The sequence below is a fragment of the Centruroides sculpturatus genome, unplaced genomic scaffold, assembly GCF_000671375.1.
Source record: "Centruroides sculpturatus isolate CEXI.00-Female unplaced genomic scaffold, Cexi_2.0 scaffold1316, whole genome shotgun sequence".
Taxonomy (NCBI): Eukaryota; Metazoa; Arthropoda; class Arachnida; order Scorpiones; family Buthidae; genus Centruroides; species Centruroides sculpturatus.
In genome coordinates, this window is record NW_019385667.1 from 156092 (window position 1) to 179515 (window position 23424).

At 31.9% G+C, this 23424-nt stretch overlaps 2 protein-coding genes across 2 annotated transcripts in view; one reads left to right on the forward strand and one right to left on the reverse strand.

The window, feature by feature from the left end:
* Positions 1-1690, reverse strand: part of LOC111641038 (protein unc-50 homolog A-like) — a 14339-nt gene extending 12649 nt beyond the window's left edge. The window contains exon 1 of the mRNA XM_023387139.1: positions 1590-1690. The gene's annotated coding sequence lies outside the window, so the exon portion shown is untranslated. The remainder of the gene's footprint in view (positions 1-1589) is intronic.
* Positions 1691-1887: 197 nt separating this feature from the next.
* LOC111641035 (ER membrane protein complex subunit 7-like) overlaps positions 1888-23424 on the forward strand; it is a 33920-nt gene continuing 12383 nt past the window's right edge. Inside the window, exons 1-3 of the mRNA XM_023387137.1 lie at positions 1888-2214; positions 10645-10903; positions 16447-16527. Of these exons, the coding sequence (XP_023242905.1) occupies positions 2021-2214; positions 10645-10903; positions 16447-16527 (534 nt within the window). The 5' untranslated portion in view covers positions 1888-2020. The remainder of the gene's footprint in view (positions 2215-10644; positions 10904-16446; positions 16528-23424) is intronic.

Below are 23424 nucleotides of genomic sequence, written 5' to 3' on the forward strand. Positions count from 1 at the left end.
TCTTTTCTTTCTGAAAAGCTTTCAACTCCAATTGCGTGCCCACAGTCCTAGATTCCTTCATGAAAATGCATCTGCACATGTAATACTTGCAACTGCCACAGTTGCGATGAAATGTGAATACGAAATTCTTTCATATCAATCTTATTTGCCCAACCTTGTTTCAAGAAACTTCTTCCTCTTCTGCTACATGAAGACTCCACTTTTGGATGGCAATTGAACAGTAATAGAGAGAAAATTCATTCCTCAATTACAGAAATCAGTTTTTAAGATTTCTGTAGTGGAGAAATGATTTTCTGAGTAGACAAATTTCTACAGTGATGGCTTGCACTAAGTGAATAACAGATGAGATAAATGCATAAATGTGCACAGACTATATAAAAAAAAGACTAATCTAACCAGCAAGCTTCATCAAGATAAAATGACTTCTTCTGTCCAATATGATGAACATTTTGATACCCCTACAGCTTATCTGGAATACTGTTAAAGTTAAAAAATTTTAATTATTAAAATAAATGATACTAATTTAAACAATAACTATTACTATACATTCAATATTTTACTCATAAAGACATTATTAATAAATCAGAAACGGTAAGAACTTCATTGAATTTTCCAATAAAATATTTTAAAATTAAATTCAATAATATGACATTTGACTTAAAAAGCAACTTGGATTTCTGTTTTTATTTTAACGCGTTACTCCCAAAGACAGTTTATGATTATTTCTATTCAATAATATAATTTTGAATTTTTATCTTATCTGCTGAAGGTTATTAAAATGTAATGCATTACTACATAAAATACAAGAATCGTATTCAATTACTCTTTTATATTTTCATATGCCTTCAAAAATATAAGTATATACAATCAACTTGTAATTTAGAAATGTTTGATAGCCATTCAACCACGTGATATATTGAAATCATCGAATATCATATTGAAATTGAAAAATCTATTTTGTAACATAGGACTTATCAAAAAATATTTATTAAAAGTCTGTTTCCTTTTTGATAATTGGTCTTTCAAATAACTTAAACATGTTTAACCTAACATTAATATTGTTTGATTTTGGAATAATTTATGCTCCTGAAGAATAACCAACAAAGTTCAAAAGAATTTAGACTTTAAATATCAAAAAGAATTCACTCCAATAAAGCATAATTTTCTAATATATTTTGAGTTTTGGAGATTTTGTTTGCTTGCAATTAATCTAAAGATAAATTATCAGTTTTATCCAGATATATATTTAAATTTATAAAATTCATAACACAATTTGGACATTTTATTTTATATTAAGACAAAAAAAAATCTTAATTTTCACAGCATGAAATGTAACTTTTTTCCATTTTATTTCCACAGAATCTTGAAATTTGTTTTTTGTAAAAATGAATGTTCTGTAAATAAAAACTGAAAAAGAAGAATTAAAATTTAAAAAACAAACTTTAAATTATTGTAAATGTTGATTTTGTGCTTCAATTGTATGTTTTACAATTTAAAAATTTAAATCAAATTATAAAATAAAACATTTTAATAACAATATTTTATTTGTACTTTGTTTATAAAGAATTAAATAAACATTAATAACTCACCGCAATTTAATTGATATAAACGTAGAAATTCCTCATCAAAAATTAAAAATTTCTCAATCCACTCTTGTTTTGGATGAAATCGACAACCACGTCTTCCATAATTATGTCAATTACCAAATACAAATCTTACTAAATAACATTTTTAGAATTAAATTATTTAAAAATTGAATACATAATAAAATATTATACATTCGATTTCTTTAATATTTTTTTATTTTCTTCGAGTAAATTACGAAACTATATTTATTTAACACTGTTTTATCCTTATCGTATTCTTTTAGGTACAATTCAGATGATTGGTCGTTTTGAGAAATTCAAAGATGGACGGACTAATCGAATCACGCGTAAATTCAACTTGAGATTATTGCTTAAACTAACGTTAGGAAACGAAGCACGGCGCATTTTTAAAGTTCTAATTCATGTGAATTAAAATGTCGCAGTTTCCGAATTATCTTTTAATATTTATTGTAACTGTTGTGTTAAGGTGTATTTTGGGAGAAGAAGAACAAGTGTATGACAGATACACGATCGAAGGGAAAATAATTCCTCCAGATGTAATTACGCCGGAATGGTTATCGTCTACGAGAATTCTTGTAAATGGAGGAGAACGATTTGGATTTCCGAAGTAAATTTACTCATATTTTATCGTTTACTTAGGTTTCTGTAGTTACTAGTCATTGATTTTCATGAAAAACATCACAAGCAAACAGATATTGGGTCCTGTACCTTTCATCTGTGTGTAAATATCATTTAGGTTAATAATAATTACATTCTGAGAGTTATAAGGCATTATACGAACATTTCCTTTAGATATTAGTTACTTAACATTGGCCATATTAATATGTTGATGCTACTACAAAAACCATTGTCTGAACCTTAAATTTTAAGTCTACTTGTACTGTTATGTGTAAATGGGGTTAAAGTTTACCTAGGTTGTCCCAATGGTGGTGGTTAAGTTAAGTTAGGTTAACTACATTTTTAGTAGACATTTCCTTTTTGTTTTTGTTCAAGAATTACCATGAATCAATAACTAGTGACATTAAACAATCAGTGGCTCCCCTCCAGGAGAAGTCCATTGGGAGCATGAACATTTGGAAGTGCCACCCAGAGCCGGCCCTACCATAGGGCGAAAGGAGCAACCGCTCCAGGCGCTAAGTCCTAGGGGGCGCCTCAGTGGTAAAGAAAATTAAAGGGTATAAATTTGGGGCAACCAAGGGCAGTGGCGTAGCGAGGGGGTGCAAGGGGGTGTATCAAGCACCGGGCGCTACTTGCAGAGGGGCGCCCAAATGGTCTCCAAGACGAACTATATGTGTTTCTGGAGGGGACGCCAATAAAGTGTCGTGCCCCGAGCGCCAGTTATGTTCACTACGCTACTGACCAAAGGGGCGCCATAATAGGATCTCGCTCCATCCTAAAACTTGCCTCGGGCCGGCACTGGTGCCACCAATGGGTCTACTTAGGTAAACTTTAACTATAAATGACTGCATTCAGCAGACTCAATGGTTCCAAAGCTGTTGAGTATTTTTCTGCCAAATGCCCTCTACGGTAGTGCTCTTTCGGAACATGTTTGGTGTTTTGATGTCACATTTGGTTGCGTCTTTCATTTACACTACCTATTGCTACCTGAAAGTGACCAGTGAGGCTGTTAGTTCTGATGCAATATCACTCATGATTCAGCAGATCCAGGTTACTATGTAACAGCTTTTGATTTGCTCGGTTACAACTGTTGAGTCTGCTGAACGCAGCCAATGTTCCCAAATACTCTATCTTAGATACCTCAGAAATTCTTATTTCAGATAAAAAGTTTTGATAAAGTACTCTTTTTTAATAGCTGAAGTAAATCAAAACTAATTACATATAATTTTTCAATACTTATGAAAATATGCCTTAGGTTTCTTGAGCATTTTTGAACTTGTTTAGAAAATATTCAGTTTATTATTACAAACTTATATTTACATTTACAAACAAATGATGAATAAACTTTTGACATTTATCTTATCTAATTTGAATATTGTTGTGTTTGAATATGAGTGTTAGCAATTAACATTCTGTTAATGAGCAAAAGAACAACTTGCTTACTATCTAGTTAGTTACTGTAAGTTCTCGTTTTATGCGGATTTTTTTATGCGATTTTGAAGTTGTGCGGTTTGTATTTCATCCAAAATTTTTTTGGACAAACATACATATAGGCTTGTTTAGGAAGCCCGCGTATAGACAGTCTCCAAAAATCGTGGGACACTCAAAGCTCACTCCATTTGTTCCACTGATATATAACGTTTATGGATGTAAAGGACAGCTAGATCTACCTTAATTGCCTTAGTTCCTAGCAATTTTTGATATAAATGTAATTAAACATAAAAAAATACTTAAAACTGAAAAAAAACTAAAGAAATGCGTTAATTTTGAAGAAAAAGCTTCAAAGTTTAACTTCCTTTGTCTTGCCCTACTGTGAAATTTAACACCGATGAGTCAGTTTATACATCTGGATGACCTTGAACACAGCTGGAGTTGGATTTCCCGGGACATTCTCATAAACGTCGCGGGAGGACAAGGGTTTAAAGTAGGGTGAAGCTGGCCGTATATTTTTTAATATTTTTAAAAAATTTGGAGACTTAAAAAACATTCCAAAAATTCAAAAAAAAAATGTAAAACTATATTACTTTTCAATAAAATTAACTGAATTAAGTTTGAATACAAGTTTATTTTAAGCTTTTATATGAATTTCTTTCAGACATTCGAAGTAATTCATTAAGCAGCCTATTTCTTTTAATATCTGCAAACTTTTTTTGCGGTTTTAAGTTAATTTTAACTCGTTGTTTTGGTTTTATGCGATTTTAGAAAATTACGGAACGTATCCCTACTTTTTCAAGGCAAGTAAAGTCTTTTTTTATGCGAATTTCCTGTTATGCGCTTTTCTGTGGAACGTATCCACCGCATAAAACGAGACCTTACAGTATCTGAGACTGTATGGAACAAAATAATAGTTTTTTACAAACTTGTATATATCATCTGAACCTGTTGTCAATTATAAAATTGGCAAGGTAAAATCAAATAGTATATTAACACTTCTTGGATATGGATGGCCTTTGAAGTTTACCAGTCTTTGATCTGTTGGGCCCATCAGTTGCATTATGTTGGGATCATTCGTAGAGAGATTTGGAACAATACCTCACTGCTTTAAATGTAACTGCATCTAGTTACAAATGTACAGTTCTACATTCAGGAGAACCACTTCTTGACATAGTGGAAGGATAACTTCGGGACAACCTATAATAAGACAATTGCAACTTTGGATGCACAGTTCTCACATCAGTTAATGTAGTATTTGAATGATACCGTTCCAGCAACAGTCTTAAATCCCAGAGGAGAATATTGCACTTTTGCAACAGCAAAGAATTGTAATTTTGACTACCTATAAGATGATATGATTACAGTATGAGGGAGAGTCAAAAAGCAACTGGCAAGAACTTTTTGTTGATAAATGATATTTAGATGAAATCTGGTGGCATGGCTGGTAGTACTTCTGGCTACAAGACATAGCAGATTTGTAGATGTGGCTGAAGAAGTTAACCTGTTTTCAGTTGTGAAAGATGTAGCATCCAAATTAGAAGTTTGTGCAGAAACTTGTTCTTATGGTGCAATCCCACTGAAATTCAATGCCAGTTGAGGGAAGTGTATGATGAGAAAACTTTGCATGACAATGCCAAACCTCATTCAGCAGGTATCACAGAAGGCTCTACTGGAAAAATCAAACAGATTGTATGTAAACATCCTCTCTACAGTCCAGATCTTTCACCTTGTGATTTCCATGTGTTTGGCTCCATGTAAAAGGACCTTTCGAATCGCCAAAAGTCTGATGAAGATGGCACAAACATAACACAAGAATGGCTATTGCATGTTGGACAGGAATACTTCCAAGAAGGAATAGAAAAACTCTTTCCACATTATGATAAGTGTTTAAAGTGTTTAAATACACTTGGTGATTATGTTGAAAAGTAGCACTTGAATTGTACATTCACACAAATAAAATTCTTTGACCTGTAAGTTTCATACTTGTATTTTTGGCACAATTGCTACTTACTTTTTGACTCACCCTTATACAAATTGCTAGCAGATGTGAAAGTCCAATGCTTCATAAGCAACTTATTTAAAAGTCAGAAACCTTGCTTAAGACACTTCTAATAGGTAGAAGTTTTGTTGCTAGTGAGAGTTAATTGAAAATTTTTGAAACAAATCCACAAGGTGAACAGAATGGAAATGATGCATCATCTCTCAATATGACTGTTACAAATAATAAAACCCATGACCAATGAAATCAAGGTAAGAGTTTGAATCAAGTTTTTCATTCTTATATTAAACAACTTTGAAAAATTTAAACATTCTCCAACTTGATTGATGCAGAGATAAGACACACAGGTAACAAATGTACTGTTGTACATTGGTTACCTGTGTTGGTACAATGTACTAAAAATAAAGAATGCCATTTTTATCATAAAAAGAAACATTTTTTTTTCTCAATCTGTCATTCTAAACTATACTCCAACCTACATACATGAACAAATATGATAATGTCTTCAGTTTGTGAAAACATGACCTTCCATCAAATAAAGGTTTCAATCTCAGATATTGATGTGGAAATATTGTTAAATACTGGATCATCTGTTAATACATTGTTGGAAAGACTACAACCATATTAATTCTAAAGATAATTTATGTCCAAAAACTTTGAATATGGATCTATGAAACCTATTTGTCTAAGATGTATAGTCACTATTACTGTTAGAAATAAAAATATATCACTCAAAACTGATTTATATATAGTAGAAGGAGTAGCTTGAAATTACTGTACTAAGCAGGAACAACTCAGATAGACTAAGGTTATTTAAATTTGAAATAAATACTGTCAGATATGCTGCTAAATTTATCAAAAAAAAAAAAAAAAAATTCTTGAGTGTTTTAAAGGATTAGAAAAAATTTTTTAAATTTCAATTGTCTTTACACATAGTCCAATATTTTGCACAACATATTTGTTGTATTCCTTTTCAACTGTGACCAAAAAAAAACAAAGCAGAAATCCAGAGATTATTAAAATTAGATGTCCTTGAACCTTTAAATAAACATTCCTGGTTAAATACATTTGTCCTGTACAGAAACCCAATGATGATTTTACATCTGTGTCAATAAGCAAATCAAACTAAAATATGTTAATTATTAACTTCATACTTTTTATGATGATGATCAAGAGATGTAAGGAGCAAACTTTATTTCTGAACTTTATTTGATATGAGATTTCATCAAATCAAACTGGATGATATATCATTCTGTTTTGATGACTGACTTTTCAGTAGATTCAGGTGTTTATTGATACAAATGACTATTTTTGGGGAATATTTTCCACTCCAGAAATTTTTCAAATATAAAACAAACCATTACAGGAATTCCTGGAGTTTTGAAATTCTATGCATTTCAATTTGGAATGATGTTGACTTGAAGCAGATCTTGTGTAAGATTGAAAATGTTTGTCAAATTTACATTAAATTACTTACTGGATTATTATGGTTTTGATTGGTGTACTTAGTAATGGAGTTCATAACATTGAAGATGATACTTGTAGTCAAGAATTCACACTTTATTAATTCTAGGAATTGATAACATGTAATTTTTGACTAAGAGTGTCATTTCTGCCAGTTGTGTACAATGTTTATAATACATATTGAAGATAATATATTTGTGTGGTGTTTGACCAAGGAGGAGCATGATAAATGACATTGTCAAGTAAAAAGAATGTCAGAAAACAAGAATCTAATTCTGAATAGAGAGAAATGTCATTTTAGATCACCAACAGTCAAATTTATGAGACATTTCTTCACACCAAAAGGAATATCACCAACAGAAGTGAAAATACAAGCTATCAAGAATCTGAAAGAACTTACTTCATCTTCTGAAGTTAAATCTATGCTTGGTTTAATGGGATTTTGTGCAAGATTTATACCTAATTTTTCTATCATTTCAGAACCATTAAGTCATTGGTATGAAAAGGTGTCAAGTGGTCTTGGAATAATAAATACACAAAAGCATTCAAAAATTTTAAGAATTTCCTATCCAGTTAAATAACTTTAGCATATTACAGATGGGATTATCCTCTAACATAATAGCGATGCATTGCATCTTCTTACGGACTGGGAGCTGTATTACTCCAAGAACATCAAATAATCAACTTACAAGTTAGACTTATAGCTACACTACACTGCAAAACACCGGGATGCGTCTCATGTAACACCTTCTAATTGTTTCTTGAATTTCCTTTAACGGTTTGCTCTGTCCCATCAGTAATTCAGTTTCACATCTGAGGAAGAACTCGCAGCAGTTTGAAAACATTTGTGGTGATCTTTATCTTTTGTTTTTATATCACACCGGTTATAGATTCTAAGAATGCAGTATAGATTTATAGCATATGCAAACAGACTTATCACAAACAGAAACAAGATATAGTCAGACCAAAAGAGAAACTCTAGGTGTCATTTGAGCATGTGACTATTTCAGTTTTAATCTTATGGGAAATGAATTTACTATATTAACAGATCGTATATTTTCCATACTCTAAAAATTTTTCAGGAATCAAATGCTTAATATTATACTTATAATCATTTAAATTTAAAGTTTCTGCAATTTTATCTTTTCCTTTCATATATGACAGTCTATCTCAATCAACACGATCAGCATAAAGGGAACATTGATGAGGAAGACATATGCTACATCAGTTCCATTATATACTATTCAGTCCACATACTTTGACTTTGAATGACTTTGCCAAGACAATAAAAGACAAGAAGGAACTGTCAAAACTGTGAAAAATCCTGTTGGGGAAAAAGGAAAGAAGAGAGTTTGTGAGACATGCAGAAGAAATATAATTACTGTAAATTTGGAATGAGCAGTTATAGTTTACAATCATACAACCTCTCCTACATCACAAGCCACTTCCAGTCTACATATGAGACCTAGGTAAAAAGAAGGTAATGTGCATGAATCCCTCTCTGCTTTCTCACTAAGATCAATGACAACATCCTAACTGTGCATACAGCATATTTTCTTAAAACGGACAACAACAATTAATCTTACATATATATTTAAACTATGAATAAGTAAAAAAAAGAGGCAAATAAAAATAACATAGATGATTAAAACAACAAAACATTCAAAATATACTTATTGCATGACTCATGACTGTTTGTCAATCCCTTAAAATTGCAATAGATGTGTCTTCCAGAAGATCCTCTTTATGCCTTTTGGTGCTACAGGTGCACTTACTGGCTTCAAAACTGGTTCCCTTCCATAACCAGGATACACATTTACTATATAATGTGAAACCTTTCGCCTGACTAATTTCAGATCATCAACTTCTTGTGCATAAAAGAATACAAAATACAAATTGGACAGTTATTTAACAAAATACGTAGGAAGATTTTTACAGTCCTTTAGATATGACCACAAACACACTATCCTTTGCATATGAACTCCAGTTTCAGGATCTACAAAATGCTCACTGTGTTTGACTGTTTTTTGCGACCCTCCAAATTGTCTATGTAAGTATCCTTTCCACTCATCTGTGTAAATTATTGTTCCATCATGAACAAACTTGTATACAACCCAATTTAATGTCTTTTCAGACCTCTTGTTAATGTGAATGACAAAATAGTCACCATCCTCTTGGCAAACACCACCCACAATCTAACAGGTTCCTTTCATTTTCCTACCTTTCTCATACTTCCTTTTACAAAATACTGTCACATCAATTTAAACAGTCATATCTACTCTGCCTATTTTCAAACTTGTTATTATCAAATTATGGACAGCAACCATCATTACATGTCTTACAAAATTTGCCCAATCCATACGCTAATAACTATAACATTACAAGCATTGGCAAACTACACTCCATACAAAACAAACATCAAATAAAAATGAAAATAGCCCAACTCATATTATTGTTCCTTCCTCTAAAAGTTCCTTTGCTCTTACTTTCTGACACTTTGCACTTAGAACAATGATAAACAGGATGTTTCAACTGACTTGTGGCTTCAAAGACCTCATCCTATTACATTTTTTTACAAATACTATTAGAAGTTAAAAGTTCCCCTTGTAGCCTGAAGGGTAAAAACAATTTAATCTCCAGATATATAGAAAAAAGAAATTTTTAGAGTTAAAGAGTTAAATGCCATTATATTCCAATAATATGTTTATTTTAAATAACATTATATTCCAATAATATGTTTATTTTGTATGTACCCTGATGATGTCTGCTAGAACAACTGAAAATATTTGAAAAAAATAATTGCTGATGAAGGCTTACCTAGAGATATTTTTCTTTTCTTTCTGAAAAGAAAATTTCCTATTAATTTAGAAAGAAGCCTAGAAATTAAAGAAGCCAACTTTTTATTAAAGTTGGCTTCTTGAAATCAGCAATGATTTATTTGTTTCTAAATTAACAAAATCATATAAGTTAAAAATTACACCTTTGTCAATCTAGCAATAATTTAATATAATAAAAACGTTTTCAATAATTTTAAATGATCTTCATCAGTTACAGAAAAATAGAATATAAAATGATTATGGAATAAATATAAAAAGTAATGGAAGATGTCCTTGCAGATTGGTAACTTCATGATTGTTTTAAACAATGAAGATGGTTTTAAACGATTGAAAATGTTTTTATTATATTAAATGTTTGCTGGATTGAGAAAGGTGTCATTTTTAACTTATTTTTTATCCAGTATATAGTTTATTACAAAAATGTATATTTTTGTATATTGCAAGATATTCTCAAATAGTCAAACATCCAAGTGTTTGACTACCCCAGTATACGACTTAATTCAATTATACACACCATCTATGAACAAGCCAGATTATTTTCAGCCTTTAATTAAGCTAATTATTAAATTATTAAACTAAAATTTGGGTTAAAGATAAGCAGTTAATTGGTATCTTAGCACAAAATGGCAACTTGACTGTTTATCTTTTATAAAGAAAAATTAATAAATTGATTTATTTTTTATAGGAGTGATGGTAGTTTTTCTTTAAGTAATTTATCACCAGGCTCATACGTTGTTGAAGTTGCCAATCCAAATTATGTATATGAAACTGCCAGAGTTGATATAAATTCCAAAGGGAAGTTCCGTGCACGTAAAGTTAATTACATTCAAAGTTCTTTAGTTCAACAAATAGCATATCCATTGAAATTTAAAGTCCGTGGACCTTATAAATACTTTCAAGTTAGAGAAACATGGCGTATAACAGATTTCTTATTTAATCCCATGGTAAGTAAACTTTGATATTTGTTATATACACACACTTTTAAAAATTGTATTTTTACTTTCCAAAACAATTAATTTAAAATTTTCTGACTAATGGCAGACATATTTTTTTTTTTTATTTAAAAATTGTTAATTGATTTAAAAGCTACATAGAATTTTATTACTATTATCCTTATTATTTGGTATATGTTTTTCTAAAACCAACAATTTATTATTGAAAAATTAAGTAATATTAATAAATATGTACTGTCGTTTTTTGAAGGATTTTTTGACTAATGCTTGGAAAGTTGCTACTCTGTAGGAAAACAGGTCATATGACTCAGCTAGAATGAATATGGACCTGTATGTTGGTTTACACTACACCTTATTGTGAATATGGCATTCCACCAGATTAGAAGTTGGATCCTTGTTCAATATCTAGTTATAGCCTAAACAGGTTCTCATTGAAATATGTTAGGAATTCAATCAATCAATCAGTCTTTATTATTTGATATAAGAATTCCTGCCTGTTGGTTTGCATTTCCAAATGATAAATTTAAAATTTTAAAAATTTAATGCAAATTTTATGCATTTTAAAAATATATACTGTCTTTCAGCATTAATTTAATTTAGTTTAATTCAAACAAGAATTTGAGTATTCTTGTTTGAATTAAACTAAATTAAATTAATACCAGAAGACAGTGTGTATTTATTGGCTGCAATTTGAAAAAATTGTAGACCTATAAATTCCCACTGTCATCCATCCATCCGTTCATCCATATGTCTTTCCTTAACTCAAGAATAGAATTAGATAGATGAAATTCAAGACCAGATATGGAAGGATTAGGAGCAAGAGGTCCCAATTAACTATATATGAACTTCCAATGCAAACCGGAAGTTATGTTATTTTAATTCAAAACTTCTTCCCTTAATAAATGACTGGCATGACTCTATTGTTAAAGGAAAGTATGATGTACAGGGGCAAGCCACTACTAATTTGAGGTGGAGAGCATATATTTTAAATTAAATAAATTAAAAATATGATTAAAAAATTGCAGCTTGGCTATAACCAACAAGCATAATTGCTTGTTAGCTATACAAATTTGGCATCAAGTGTATTTGTCAGTTCTATTAAAAAACATCCAGATACAATAGTTTATTTGTAGGCCATATTCAGTTTAATGCTCAATTTTCATTGTGATCATGAAACTCAATGTTGATTGTGATTCACCAATGTTGTTTAATGGTATATTCTTACTTAAAATTAAAACGCCAAAGTTTTAATTCAGATCTAAATAGATAATTTACATTAACAGAAAAAACTATCATCATTTAATTTCAACAAGTTTTTCTGTAATCCAGATTAATAACTTCAGTGTATTTGTAATAGTTCTTAATATGTCATTTTACGTGATGTAATATTCAAATTATTGACACTACTTATTGACACTTTAAAACATGATTATCTCTCACAACTCCCTATTTTCCTATGTCTATAGTTTCAAATTAAATAGATTAATTGGAAGAGGGAAATGTACTGTAATTTTAAAATCATTTAGCATATTTCAGGTTCATATTGGCTGTGTTCAGCAGACATGGCAATTCTGAAATTGTTCAGTATTTTTCTGTTGAATGCTCTCTACATAAGATTACAGTGGTATCTTGGTATATGTCTGCTTTAGAATACGTCCTGTTTGGACGAAACAAATTTTGCTCAGTATACGACTTTTGTTCAGTATACGGCTTAATTCAGTTATACGCACCATCTATGAACAAGTAGCACTATCAGTGTACTAGACCAGACTAGACATTCACGGTACCACAGTTTATAACTTTGTTAAATTTCTTCTGATTTTAATTTGTAAGTAAAATTTTATTACAAGGCATGTCCGGAAAGTAAGTACCGTTTTGTTCTGCCGCCACTGCAGCGGTAGTATCACAGTTCAGCACCTGCACACATGTGTCTCTGGTTGATCGTCTGTCCAGTGACGCCATTAGAGCTGGATTGTGTTGTTTTTCCACGTGTTAGTGAGCGTTCAAAATGTTTAAGACGATTGCCAATCCCGCCGACTGTGAAGTGCATTCTGTAATACTGTTTTTGAACGCAAAGAATGTTAAGCCTATTGAAATTCATCGTCAACTTGTAGAGATTTATGGTGAAAATGTAATGAGTGATGGAATGGTAAGAAAGTGGGTTCAACAATTCAATGCTGGACATACCAATGTTTATGACGAAGCATGGAGTGGCTGGCCTTCTGTTGTCAATGATGGTTTGGTTGCAAAAGTGAATGAGAAAATTCTTGAAAACAGATGGTTCACAATAAGATTGCTTTGTGATGAGTTTCCACAAATTTCAAAAATTGTTTTGCATGAGATTGTCACAAATCGCTTAAATTATCGCAAATTGTGTTCCCGTTGGGTTCCCAAAATGCTTATGGATGTCCACAAAACGAAGCGACTTGGAAGTGCTTTGACATTTCTTACCCGATACAGTGAAGAGGGTAAAGATTTCCTAAACAAAATTGTTACCGGTGATGAAACTTGGGTTTGTCATGTTACTCCAGAATCAAAACAACAGTCGATGGAGTGGAGGCACTCATGGTCCCCCACAAGACACAAATTCAAAACGTTGTCAGCATGAAAAATCATGTGCACTGTGTTCTGGGACAGATAGGGTGTTCTGCTTGTTGAGTTCCTTCCCAGAGGTGAAACCATCAATGCAGAACGATACTGTGAAACATTGCGAAAACTTTGCCATGCAATTCAAAACAAAAGACGTGGAAATCTCAGTAAAGGCATTCATGACAACGCACGTCCCCATACTGCTGGTGTCACTCAAAACCTTATTCAACAATTCGGTTGGGAGCAGTTTGATCACCCGCCGTACAGCCCTGACCTCGCACCTGCAGACTACCATTTGCTCTTGAACTTGAAGCGTGATTTTGGAGGGAGGCACTTTACCAGCGATGAACACGCAACAACCAATGTTCAGCAGTGGCTGTCTTCACTGGCAGCATCTTTCTTTGAAGAGGGTATAGACAAGTTGGTTTTCCGATATGACAAATGTCTGAACAATGGTGGTAACTATGTAGAAAAATAGTTTCCAACATGCTCTTTCATGTAAAAATAAATTCTGTTTTGAAAAAAGATTTTTTATGTGAGTTTTTCCAAAACGGTACTTACTTTCTGGACACGCCTCGTATTTTTATTAATCATGAATTGCAAAAAGACAAGTGAAATGCAACAGAAAACTAAAAAAATGACTAGAATCACAATGGAACTGAAAAAAGAGATTGTTGAGGAATATGAAGGTGGTACGCGTGTTCGAGATTTAACTGTTGCATACTGTATTCCGAGAACGACGATATTGACAATCATGAAAGATATTTAATCTGTTAATGTTGCGAAAGGAGTTAAATCAATTTCTAAACAGAGATCGAAGACATTAGATCATGTTGAGAAATTGCTTTTGCTTTGAATAACTGAAAAACAGTGTGCTTGCGACATTGTATTGGAAGCAATTATTTGCAAGAAAGCTAAAAAGATATATGCTGATCTCATAAAAAATCAAGCAGGAACTAGCCAGGAAAAAGTCCAGAGGTGTTTAAAGCCAGCCATTTTTTTCATGAGAACGGATTAATCATTTTTACATTACTTCTTATGGGAAAGGTTGGTTTGGTATATGTCCTATTCGGTATAAGTCCAAACATTAGGAACAGATTAAGGTCGTATACCGAGGTTCCACTGTACTTCAGAACTCATTGAGTGTTTTGACTGCATTTAGTAGTAGATTTCTTTTATGCCATCTTTTGGTAGCTATAACTGATCAAAGATGGCTATACTCGTACAAGTGAAATAAATATTTACAAATAAAAGCATATGCATTATGGTATTAATTCAACCATACAAAGCTATCAACAACTAAAGAGAGAGATAGAGTTCTTTGTACTTTGAAGTTAATTCATTCCAGGAGGCCATTTGAACTCTGAATTATTGAGCTTCAAATCAATTTTTCCTATTAGAAATAATGGAAAGTGAATTATCCATTCCCAAACCCTAAACAATATCCATTTTGATAAACTTAAACAACAAATATACATATTTTAAGGTAAAAATAGCACAATTAAATGCTATATAATAAATTAAAGTGAAAACAATAAATAAAATACATAAGTACTGTATAATAAAATGAAAATGTGATGTTCCATTCTTAAGATGTTTGTGCAGCTGTTTGGCTTTCTCACAAATAATCCCCTTAGAAATGTTATCACCAGTCAATTGTTTCTCATTTATCCAAACTAGGAAGAGTTTTTCCATTGCCTCAATAGCATGTGATCTCCTGGAGGTCAATGTTGTCACACCTTTAGCCAGATTTGCTGCTTTTATTGCATCTTTGTTCTTAAGAATGATGAACATTATCAACTTCAGCATTTTGAACATAGCTACCAGATCCACCACATGTATACTACTGTCATGCTTTATGATAAGTTTCTTTTTCACTGCAAACGTCAATACTGCAACCTTCCTCTTGGACTTTGTTGCTTCCATACTTTTCTTGAATAACATGATTAATAGGTAGGTAGCAATATATATATCAAACATACAAAAAATAAAGCAAAAAAAAAACACTGTAAACATATGAGCATAATACAAGAAATGCTTTCACACTAAGAGTGAGACAAGTTGGACACAATAGATGGTGTTTATGCTGCAAGCATATATTTTCATTTAGTCAACCTTCAAAGTTAGTAGAGAGGTTGCGGCAATGTTTACATCACAAAAACATGAAAGTCAAATGTTCAGCATTACCTTCCTGTAAGCCTTGAAGTTTGACAATGGTGTTTGGAATGTCAGTGGAATCATGCTCGACATTCCAAATGCCATTGTCAAACTTCTAGGCTTATAGGAAGGTGGTGCTGAATGTTCGATGTTCATGTTTTTGCAATGAAAACATCAGCCGCAATCTCTCTATTCATTCAAAGTACAAGGTATCACTGTTTATGCAAAATTTAAATTTAAGAATGAATTTAATTTGCTTCATAGAATGTTTTCAAGTTTTTGGAAATGAGTGTAATCTACTGTAACCTACTTTGTAAGCCACTCACATCAATTCATAATTCATTTTTCAGCAGAGTCATTGCTAGCTTAGCAGTTACTACTATTATGCTTCTGCTCAATTAAAACTATTGAGTATGTTGAATGCAGCCATTGATGATGATTAGATAAAAGATTTTTTTTAATTTTTGAGTTAAATTATTTTGAATTTGAAAATATATAAAAATAAACCATTTTTATATATTTTCAAATTCAAAATAATTTAATAATTAAAAAATAGTTTTGTTATTCAAAATTACTAGACATTTTGCAGAAATTATATTTAAAAGAGTGGAAATATAATTGTTGTTCTTAATTATTAACCTAAATTATAAGATTATTTATTTTACTTCTAAATTATTTTCAAAGAATGTATTTAACATTTCTCAGTGCTTAGATTTAAAATGTTATTTTACTCAAAAATAAAAATTTAGTAAAAATGTACACTAATTTAAAAATTTGTTTTAATGTAGGTATTGATGATGGTTTTGCCACTTCTTCTAATTATGATTTTACCGAAGATGATGAATGCAGCTGATCCAGAAACTCAAAGGGTAACTACAGATATGTTTATAATGAATAATTAATATTAAATAGAACCTTATAATTTAACCTGATTTTGTTTTCTTAATTTTAAACTTGAAATTTTTTTAAAGTAGTTCTAGAAATTGAAATAAAAACTGATGATTGAAACACTGTTCTGAAGACAAATTGTCTAATTCTTTATAATTTGAATGGCTGAGTCCAAAATAAAGGTATATGTAATATAGTCAAACTTCAGTTTTTGAACATAATTCGTTCCTAAAAGTTGTTCTCAAACTGAAACAAATTTTCCCATAAGAAAGAATATAAAATGGATTAATCCATTCATGACCCCGAAAACAAAGCCCTTTTTTACTTTTTTATATATTATTGAATTGAAATTGATTAATATATATATATATATATATTAATTATAATTATGTATAGGGTGTCTCAGTTATACGTTTCAGAACTTCTAAGAGGGGTAGGGTGCATCACGACGACTTGGAATCATATAGCAATGCAGGGTTGGATATGTTTTCCTGAAGCGGTAGTTGGCATTGTGCAAAAGTTCCGAGCATTGTTGCAGGGAATTGTCATTTCGCACAAGGAAGCAGAGTTAGCCAATATGCATTTGGTATATGGGGCTGCAGATTGTAGTGGGCCAGCAGCACAGCGCTTGTATGCAGAACGATATCTGATGAGGCATATTCCCAGCCATAATTTCTTTGTAAGCCTGCACCAGAGGTTAGCTGTTTCTGTGTACATCACTGCCTCAGGAAAGCATTTCTGACCCTGCATTGCTATATGATTCCAAGTCATTGGGATTCACCCTACCCCTCTTAGAAGTTCTGAAACATTTAACTGAGATACCCTGTATATAATTATATAACAAAAATCTATTAATATATTATTATAATATACATATTATAATATATTATTATAATATATATATTATAATAATATATTAATAAATTTTTGTTATTTAATTTAACTTAAGCATATTTAAACATAAATTCTTGGATGCCATTTGTATTATGTGAATGTCAATTAATGTGGTTTTTATTAGTTAATTTGATTTAGATTCAACTGAGGCATGTACCAAAAAATGGAAATACAGTAGAGCATCGATTATCCACCCCTCGATCAACCGTCACATCGGTTAACTGACTGCGTTCTAGTCGGCAAATTCAAATGCCTGCTAGTGATGTGGTGCTACAATATCTTGGCTACTTTAATAATATTTTTGTTAAATTTTTGTATTTTAGCTGGCAACACTGGCTCTTTTTTTTTCTTTTAACTCTTTCTGCCCTGTGGGCACTAAGAGGGCCTCTTTTTGCAAGCCCAGTCAGGCCCACAATGGGGCTGCTGGATGGTGAGGGATCGGGCCTGACATATCTGAACGGACCACCCCCCTGAAAGATTCCTGGGGATTTTTTGACCCATTCGGATTTGAACCCGGGACCCCAGTGCGGTGGGCTGCCACCTTGACCGCTCGGCCATCCGGCTGCAGAAAACACTGGCTTGACCATGAAAGGGAGGCCAGTATTTAAACGAGGCTTAATTTTCTAATTATGAGTGGTTGTTTTGTGAGCAATAAAATAATTTAAAAATAATTTTTAACTATACAGTAGCGACTATTATTATGTGAGAATCAGGGTTTAAGCGATGAAACTTAAACCATCTTCTGACAACGGGAAGGTGAGTCCCACTCACAGGGTCAGTGGATGGCAATTTAGGAAGGTGAAAATTGAGTGGGAGGTCGCGGATAAGTCGATAAGGTGTTGGCCGAGTACGAGTAAACACATATGTTTAAGATTTTATATAAATTTAATTAATAAATGCTATACTAAAAGGTTACAAATAACAAGATTAATAACAATAATTCCAAACTGAAGTTCAGAGGGCGGTTAGCGGGGTTGCATTTCCCATATTTCCGACAAAGGAGAGGCTCAGATCCTCATTAATATCTATTCCTTAATGATTTATAAGCACACCTGTTAGTATGTTAATGTCTGGATCTAGCTAGTACGGACCATTGTCACAGAGAAGTTTGTTTAATTTATTGATATTGGTGTCTAGAAGATATGATTTTATAATATAAATTTCTATAGGTTTGACAGCTCTCATCCATAAATTAACATTCAGCTGACGACAATTTCTGTAAACTGGTCAACAATCTAGATATTGTTTATATCAAATGTTGCGTCTGATGACGAACAAGGCGATTTATTGCTGTAGCCACGTGTCACATGCAACCAAAGAGGGGGATAAGAAACATTTCTTATTCCCGTCTTGTTGATATTATAGTCTATAGAATTACTGTTAAACAAATGGAGGAGATTTCTTTTATTGATATTTTAACATTTTTTTTATTTGAGGAGAGTGTCTTGGTCATTGACTGCAGAAGGCCCCCTTCGGGTTCCCTTTACAAAGAAAATCATGAGGTTTATACTGTTCTAAAACAGAAAAAGGGTTTCAGACCTTCACAATTATTTTTTAAAAATTTTTGTTTGGCTTAACATCAACGAAAATTCAACACGAAGTAGGTTAATAGCGATATACTAATTACTATACTAATAATGTATTTTTTCATATTTTTCAGTTATCCGACTAACCCCAGTCACCAATTGAGTTGGGTAATCAATGCTCTACTGTAATATATTTTTCTTATTCACATTGAAATCTAATGTAAATAGCAACGTCATTGATGATTCATATTGTGACATGTAATGAAGTGAGGTGATATCTGCACCACTAACATCTGTCTTTGTTCTGTCATTGATTGGTTGGGCTATATACTTTCTTTAACATAGGAAGTATAGGGAGTTGACCATTTGTCTCTGTAATCTATGGCTGGTTCTTGCCAAGTAGCTTATTCGGAAACCAAGTTATATGCTAACTGGTGCAATTATGAATTTGAAATTCTGCTTGTAAATCAAATTGTTCAAAAAGTGAGGCATTTGAAAACTGAGGTTTCACTGTACAATGGTACCTCAGGATACGAAATTAATCCGTTCTGAAACTGAGATCATATCATGAAAATGTTGTAAGGTGAATCATTTTTCCCCATACGATTACATGTAAAACCAAATAATTTGTTCCAATACGAAAAAGACACTCAAACTAAAGCTAAGTAGTACATTAAAAAAAAATAACTATAGTAAGGAAAACACTGAAAAATGCATTTTGTAGTTGTAAATGTATAAATAACCATAATAGAATAATAATTGATTAAAAAAATGAAGTTTTATTTGCACTTTACCTTTGAGGATAGACGACGGTGGAGGTGTAAACTGGTGGCGGAAGACAGGGAAAAGGGAAATGATACTAAAACTTAACTTACATAACATAAAAGATAAAAAAAATTAGTGTTGTTTTATATATATTTTTTTAAATTTTTTTCACTGCTTTTTTACTTTCTTTCCTTCACTTCCACCAGCACTTTCGCTGGTCACTTGGTAAAATGTTTATCCAAAGAAGTTTGGCTTTGCCTACTTTTTAAAATGTTTCTAAAATGACTTAGGCAAATGTCATTAAACCGAGCAGCAATATGGCCAGTGTGAACCTTTTCGGAATGTTTCTTTTCAATAAAATAAGTCACTTTCTGATAATACCTCAAGATTTCCTTTGTCGAGCGAGATCCTTTCACGATGAAGCAAACATGTGGACTGAGACTGATGAACGGAAGTGAATAAAAAATGGCGCTGCAAACTAACGTAACTTTGTATGGTGAATTTTTGTTCGTATCGTGGAGCAAAAATATGTTCGAATTTCATGTCGTATCCTGAAAATTTCGTATGCTGGGGCGTTTGTATCCTGAGGTACCACTGTATATAGGTATACACTATCATTTGAATGTGAGAACAAATAAATCAAACATTTTAATCTAATTATGAATTCAATTGGCATCAAGCTCAGGTAATGCATTGATTTTGGATGGATAATTCTGTTGCCTGTGCAATTTTTAATATATTTGTTTCATCCTTTTATTTAAAAAAGATAATGATAAACTGGTTTTTCTAATCAGAACAATTTAACTAGGCAAATTTAAAAGTTAATCGTATAATGTAAATTATATTATAATTACATGAATTAACTAATTTAAGTTTATGATGAAAACGACATAATAATCAAGTATGTTCTTTTTACCAATATATTTTATATCTACAATTTTTGAACAATAATATCTTCAGAAATTTTTTGTCTAAAAATTATGAGAAAAAATAAATTATTTGACATGTTTAATATTAAATTATTAGCAGTTGAGCCTGGCATTGCTCAGGCAAAAAATAACAACAGCAAAGATTAAGATTATTAGATTATTTTGTACTTCTAATTCTTCTACTATATTATAGTACTTGATTTATATTTACAAAGGTTATCTTATGTAAGAGTTTATCACACTGAGTGCTCAATCTAACACATTTAAAAAAAAATTTTAAATTGTGTACAGTAGAGGAATAAAGAATTTTTAAAATGTGTTATATTATTCATTCAGTGTGATAAACCGTTACATAAGATAATCTTTACAGTTATCAATATATAGTCTATCTTACCTGTTTACACCAGGTGCAATAATTAGGTCCCTCCTCTTCTGAGGCTAATTAGAAAATTTATATATGGGTCTGAAAATATGTTTGATTTTCTACAAAAACAGAAAAAAACCACATCTACAATAGTATGGTAGAAGCTGAGTTCTTCAGGGTAATCTTTAATCTTTGTATGGCTGATTTGTATGATGATGATGTTTATGCTTATTGTTGTTGTTGTTTTCCTTTGGAGTTGTTCAAGATCTGTGCGAGTCCAATGTATAAGTCCAAAAGAATATGTGAGTACTGGGATGACATATGTATTTATTGCTTTAACTGTAGGTTTTGCATTTAACTGTGTTCAGAGAATAGGGTTTAACGTACTTTGGTATTCTTTAATTAATCTTTGCTTTATTTGTGTATGGTCTGTCAGTTTGGCCTGGTGGAATCCTAAATACTTGTAGAATCTTGTCCTCTACGATGGATTCAATAACTTCCTCATTTTCAAGTGCAAAATCTTCTTTCTTCAGGACTCCTTTTTCTATGTGAAGCATTTTACATTTGTCTAGGCCAAACTCCATTATATGTCCTTGGTGTACGAATGTGTGAGTTGATGTTTTTGTGTGGATACATAAAGTTTTATATCATCTATGTACATGAGATGTGACAATGTAAACTGTGTTGTTTTTTTCATGTCTAATATTGTAATCATGTTGTGTGTTGATTAACATGTTAGATCAGCGTTTCTCAAAGTGGGCGATAACGCCCCCTTGTGGGCGCTGGAGGCTTTCAGGGGGGCAGTAGAAGGCTCAAAGAGAACTGGGGGGCGTTAAGGAAATATAGAGGGACGACAGCAGAAAAATTCTATATATAAAATGTCAACATTTTATATATTTTTTATTTTTTATTGAAGGTCACAACTTGAATATTTCTAACACACTGACTTTTATTTTAGCTCAGCGTTTCTCAAAGTAAGCAATAACGTCCCCTTCTGGGCGATAAATAGATCTGGGCGGCGCTAGAGGCAGGGTATTGAACGGTGACCAAAGACAAAATTGGGGCTGATAAGAGGAAACATTGCATTTAATGGTTTTCAGATGATGAGAACAATGTACAGTAAGGGCACAAAATGTGAGATTAATAGAAAAGTTTTCCTAAGAATATTTCCAATCCTTTTCTCACACAAGAGAAAATGGGTTAGGGGGCGTTGGGTATAACTTTATGGAACAAAGGGGGCGGTGGATCGAAAAAGTTTGAGAATCACTGTGTTAGATAATGGGTTCATGTCTAAGCAGAACCAGACAGGATTCAAGGAATCTCCTTGAAAAATTCCTTGCCTAATGAATATTTGGTTTGTTTGTATGAAAGTGTTATGAGTCCTTAGATGTAGTATTCTTCTCCAGAGCAGCATAGTGTTTTGGAAGAATGCAATGAGTGATGGATGTATTTTGTACATGTGTAGAATATGTAGCAGCCAACTGTGTGGAACACTGTCTAATACTTTTCTTTAGTTTATATATGCCATGTGTATGTATGTGTTGTTGTATTCTTGCCGTAGAATGACTGAATCTATGAGTAACTGTTCTTTGCATCCCCTGTGATTTGTATGGCAACTGTTTTGTTGTTCCTTAAGAATGTTGTGTTCTTCAACATGTTTGTATACAGTAGTACCTCAGGATACAAAATTAATCCGTTCCTAAACTGAGATCGTATCATGAAAATTTTGTAAGGTGAATAATTTTCCCCGTATGATTACACGTAAAACCAAATAATCCATTCCAACACGAAAAACACACTCAAATTAAAGTTAAGTAGTCATTGAAAAAAAAATCTTTAGTAAGAAAAACACTGAAAAATGTGTTTTGTAGTTGTAAATGTATAAATAACCATAATAGAATAATAATTGATAAAAAAATGAAGTTTTATTTGCACTTTACCTTTGAGGATAGATGAGAGTGGAGGTATAAACTGGTGGTGGAGGAGAGGGAGAAGAGAAATGATACTAAAACTTAACTTATATAACATAATGTAACAATAACTTAAAAATAATTTTAAAACTAATTTTTTAATCTTTTCTGTTTTATATATTTTTTAAAATTTTTTATTCACTTCTTTTTGCTTTCTTTCCTTCACTTCCACCAGCACTTTTACTGGATAGAGGTTGCTTGGTAAAATAAACTTTTTAAAATGTTTCTAAAATGACTTAGGCAAATGTCATTACACTGAGCAGCAATATGGCCAGTGTGAATCTTTTCAGGATGTTTCTTTTCAATAAAATCAGTCACTTTCTGATAATACCTCAAGATTTCCTTTATCGAGTGAGATCCTTCCCCGACGAAGCAAACACAAGGACTGACAAGGAGACCCTACAGCTTTGGGGTAACAGATTTTGATGAT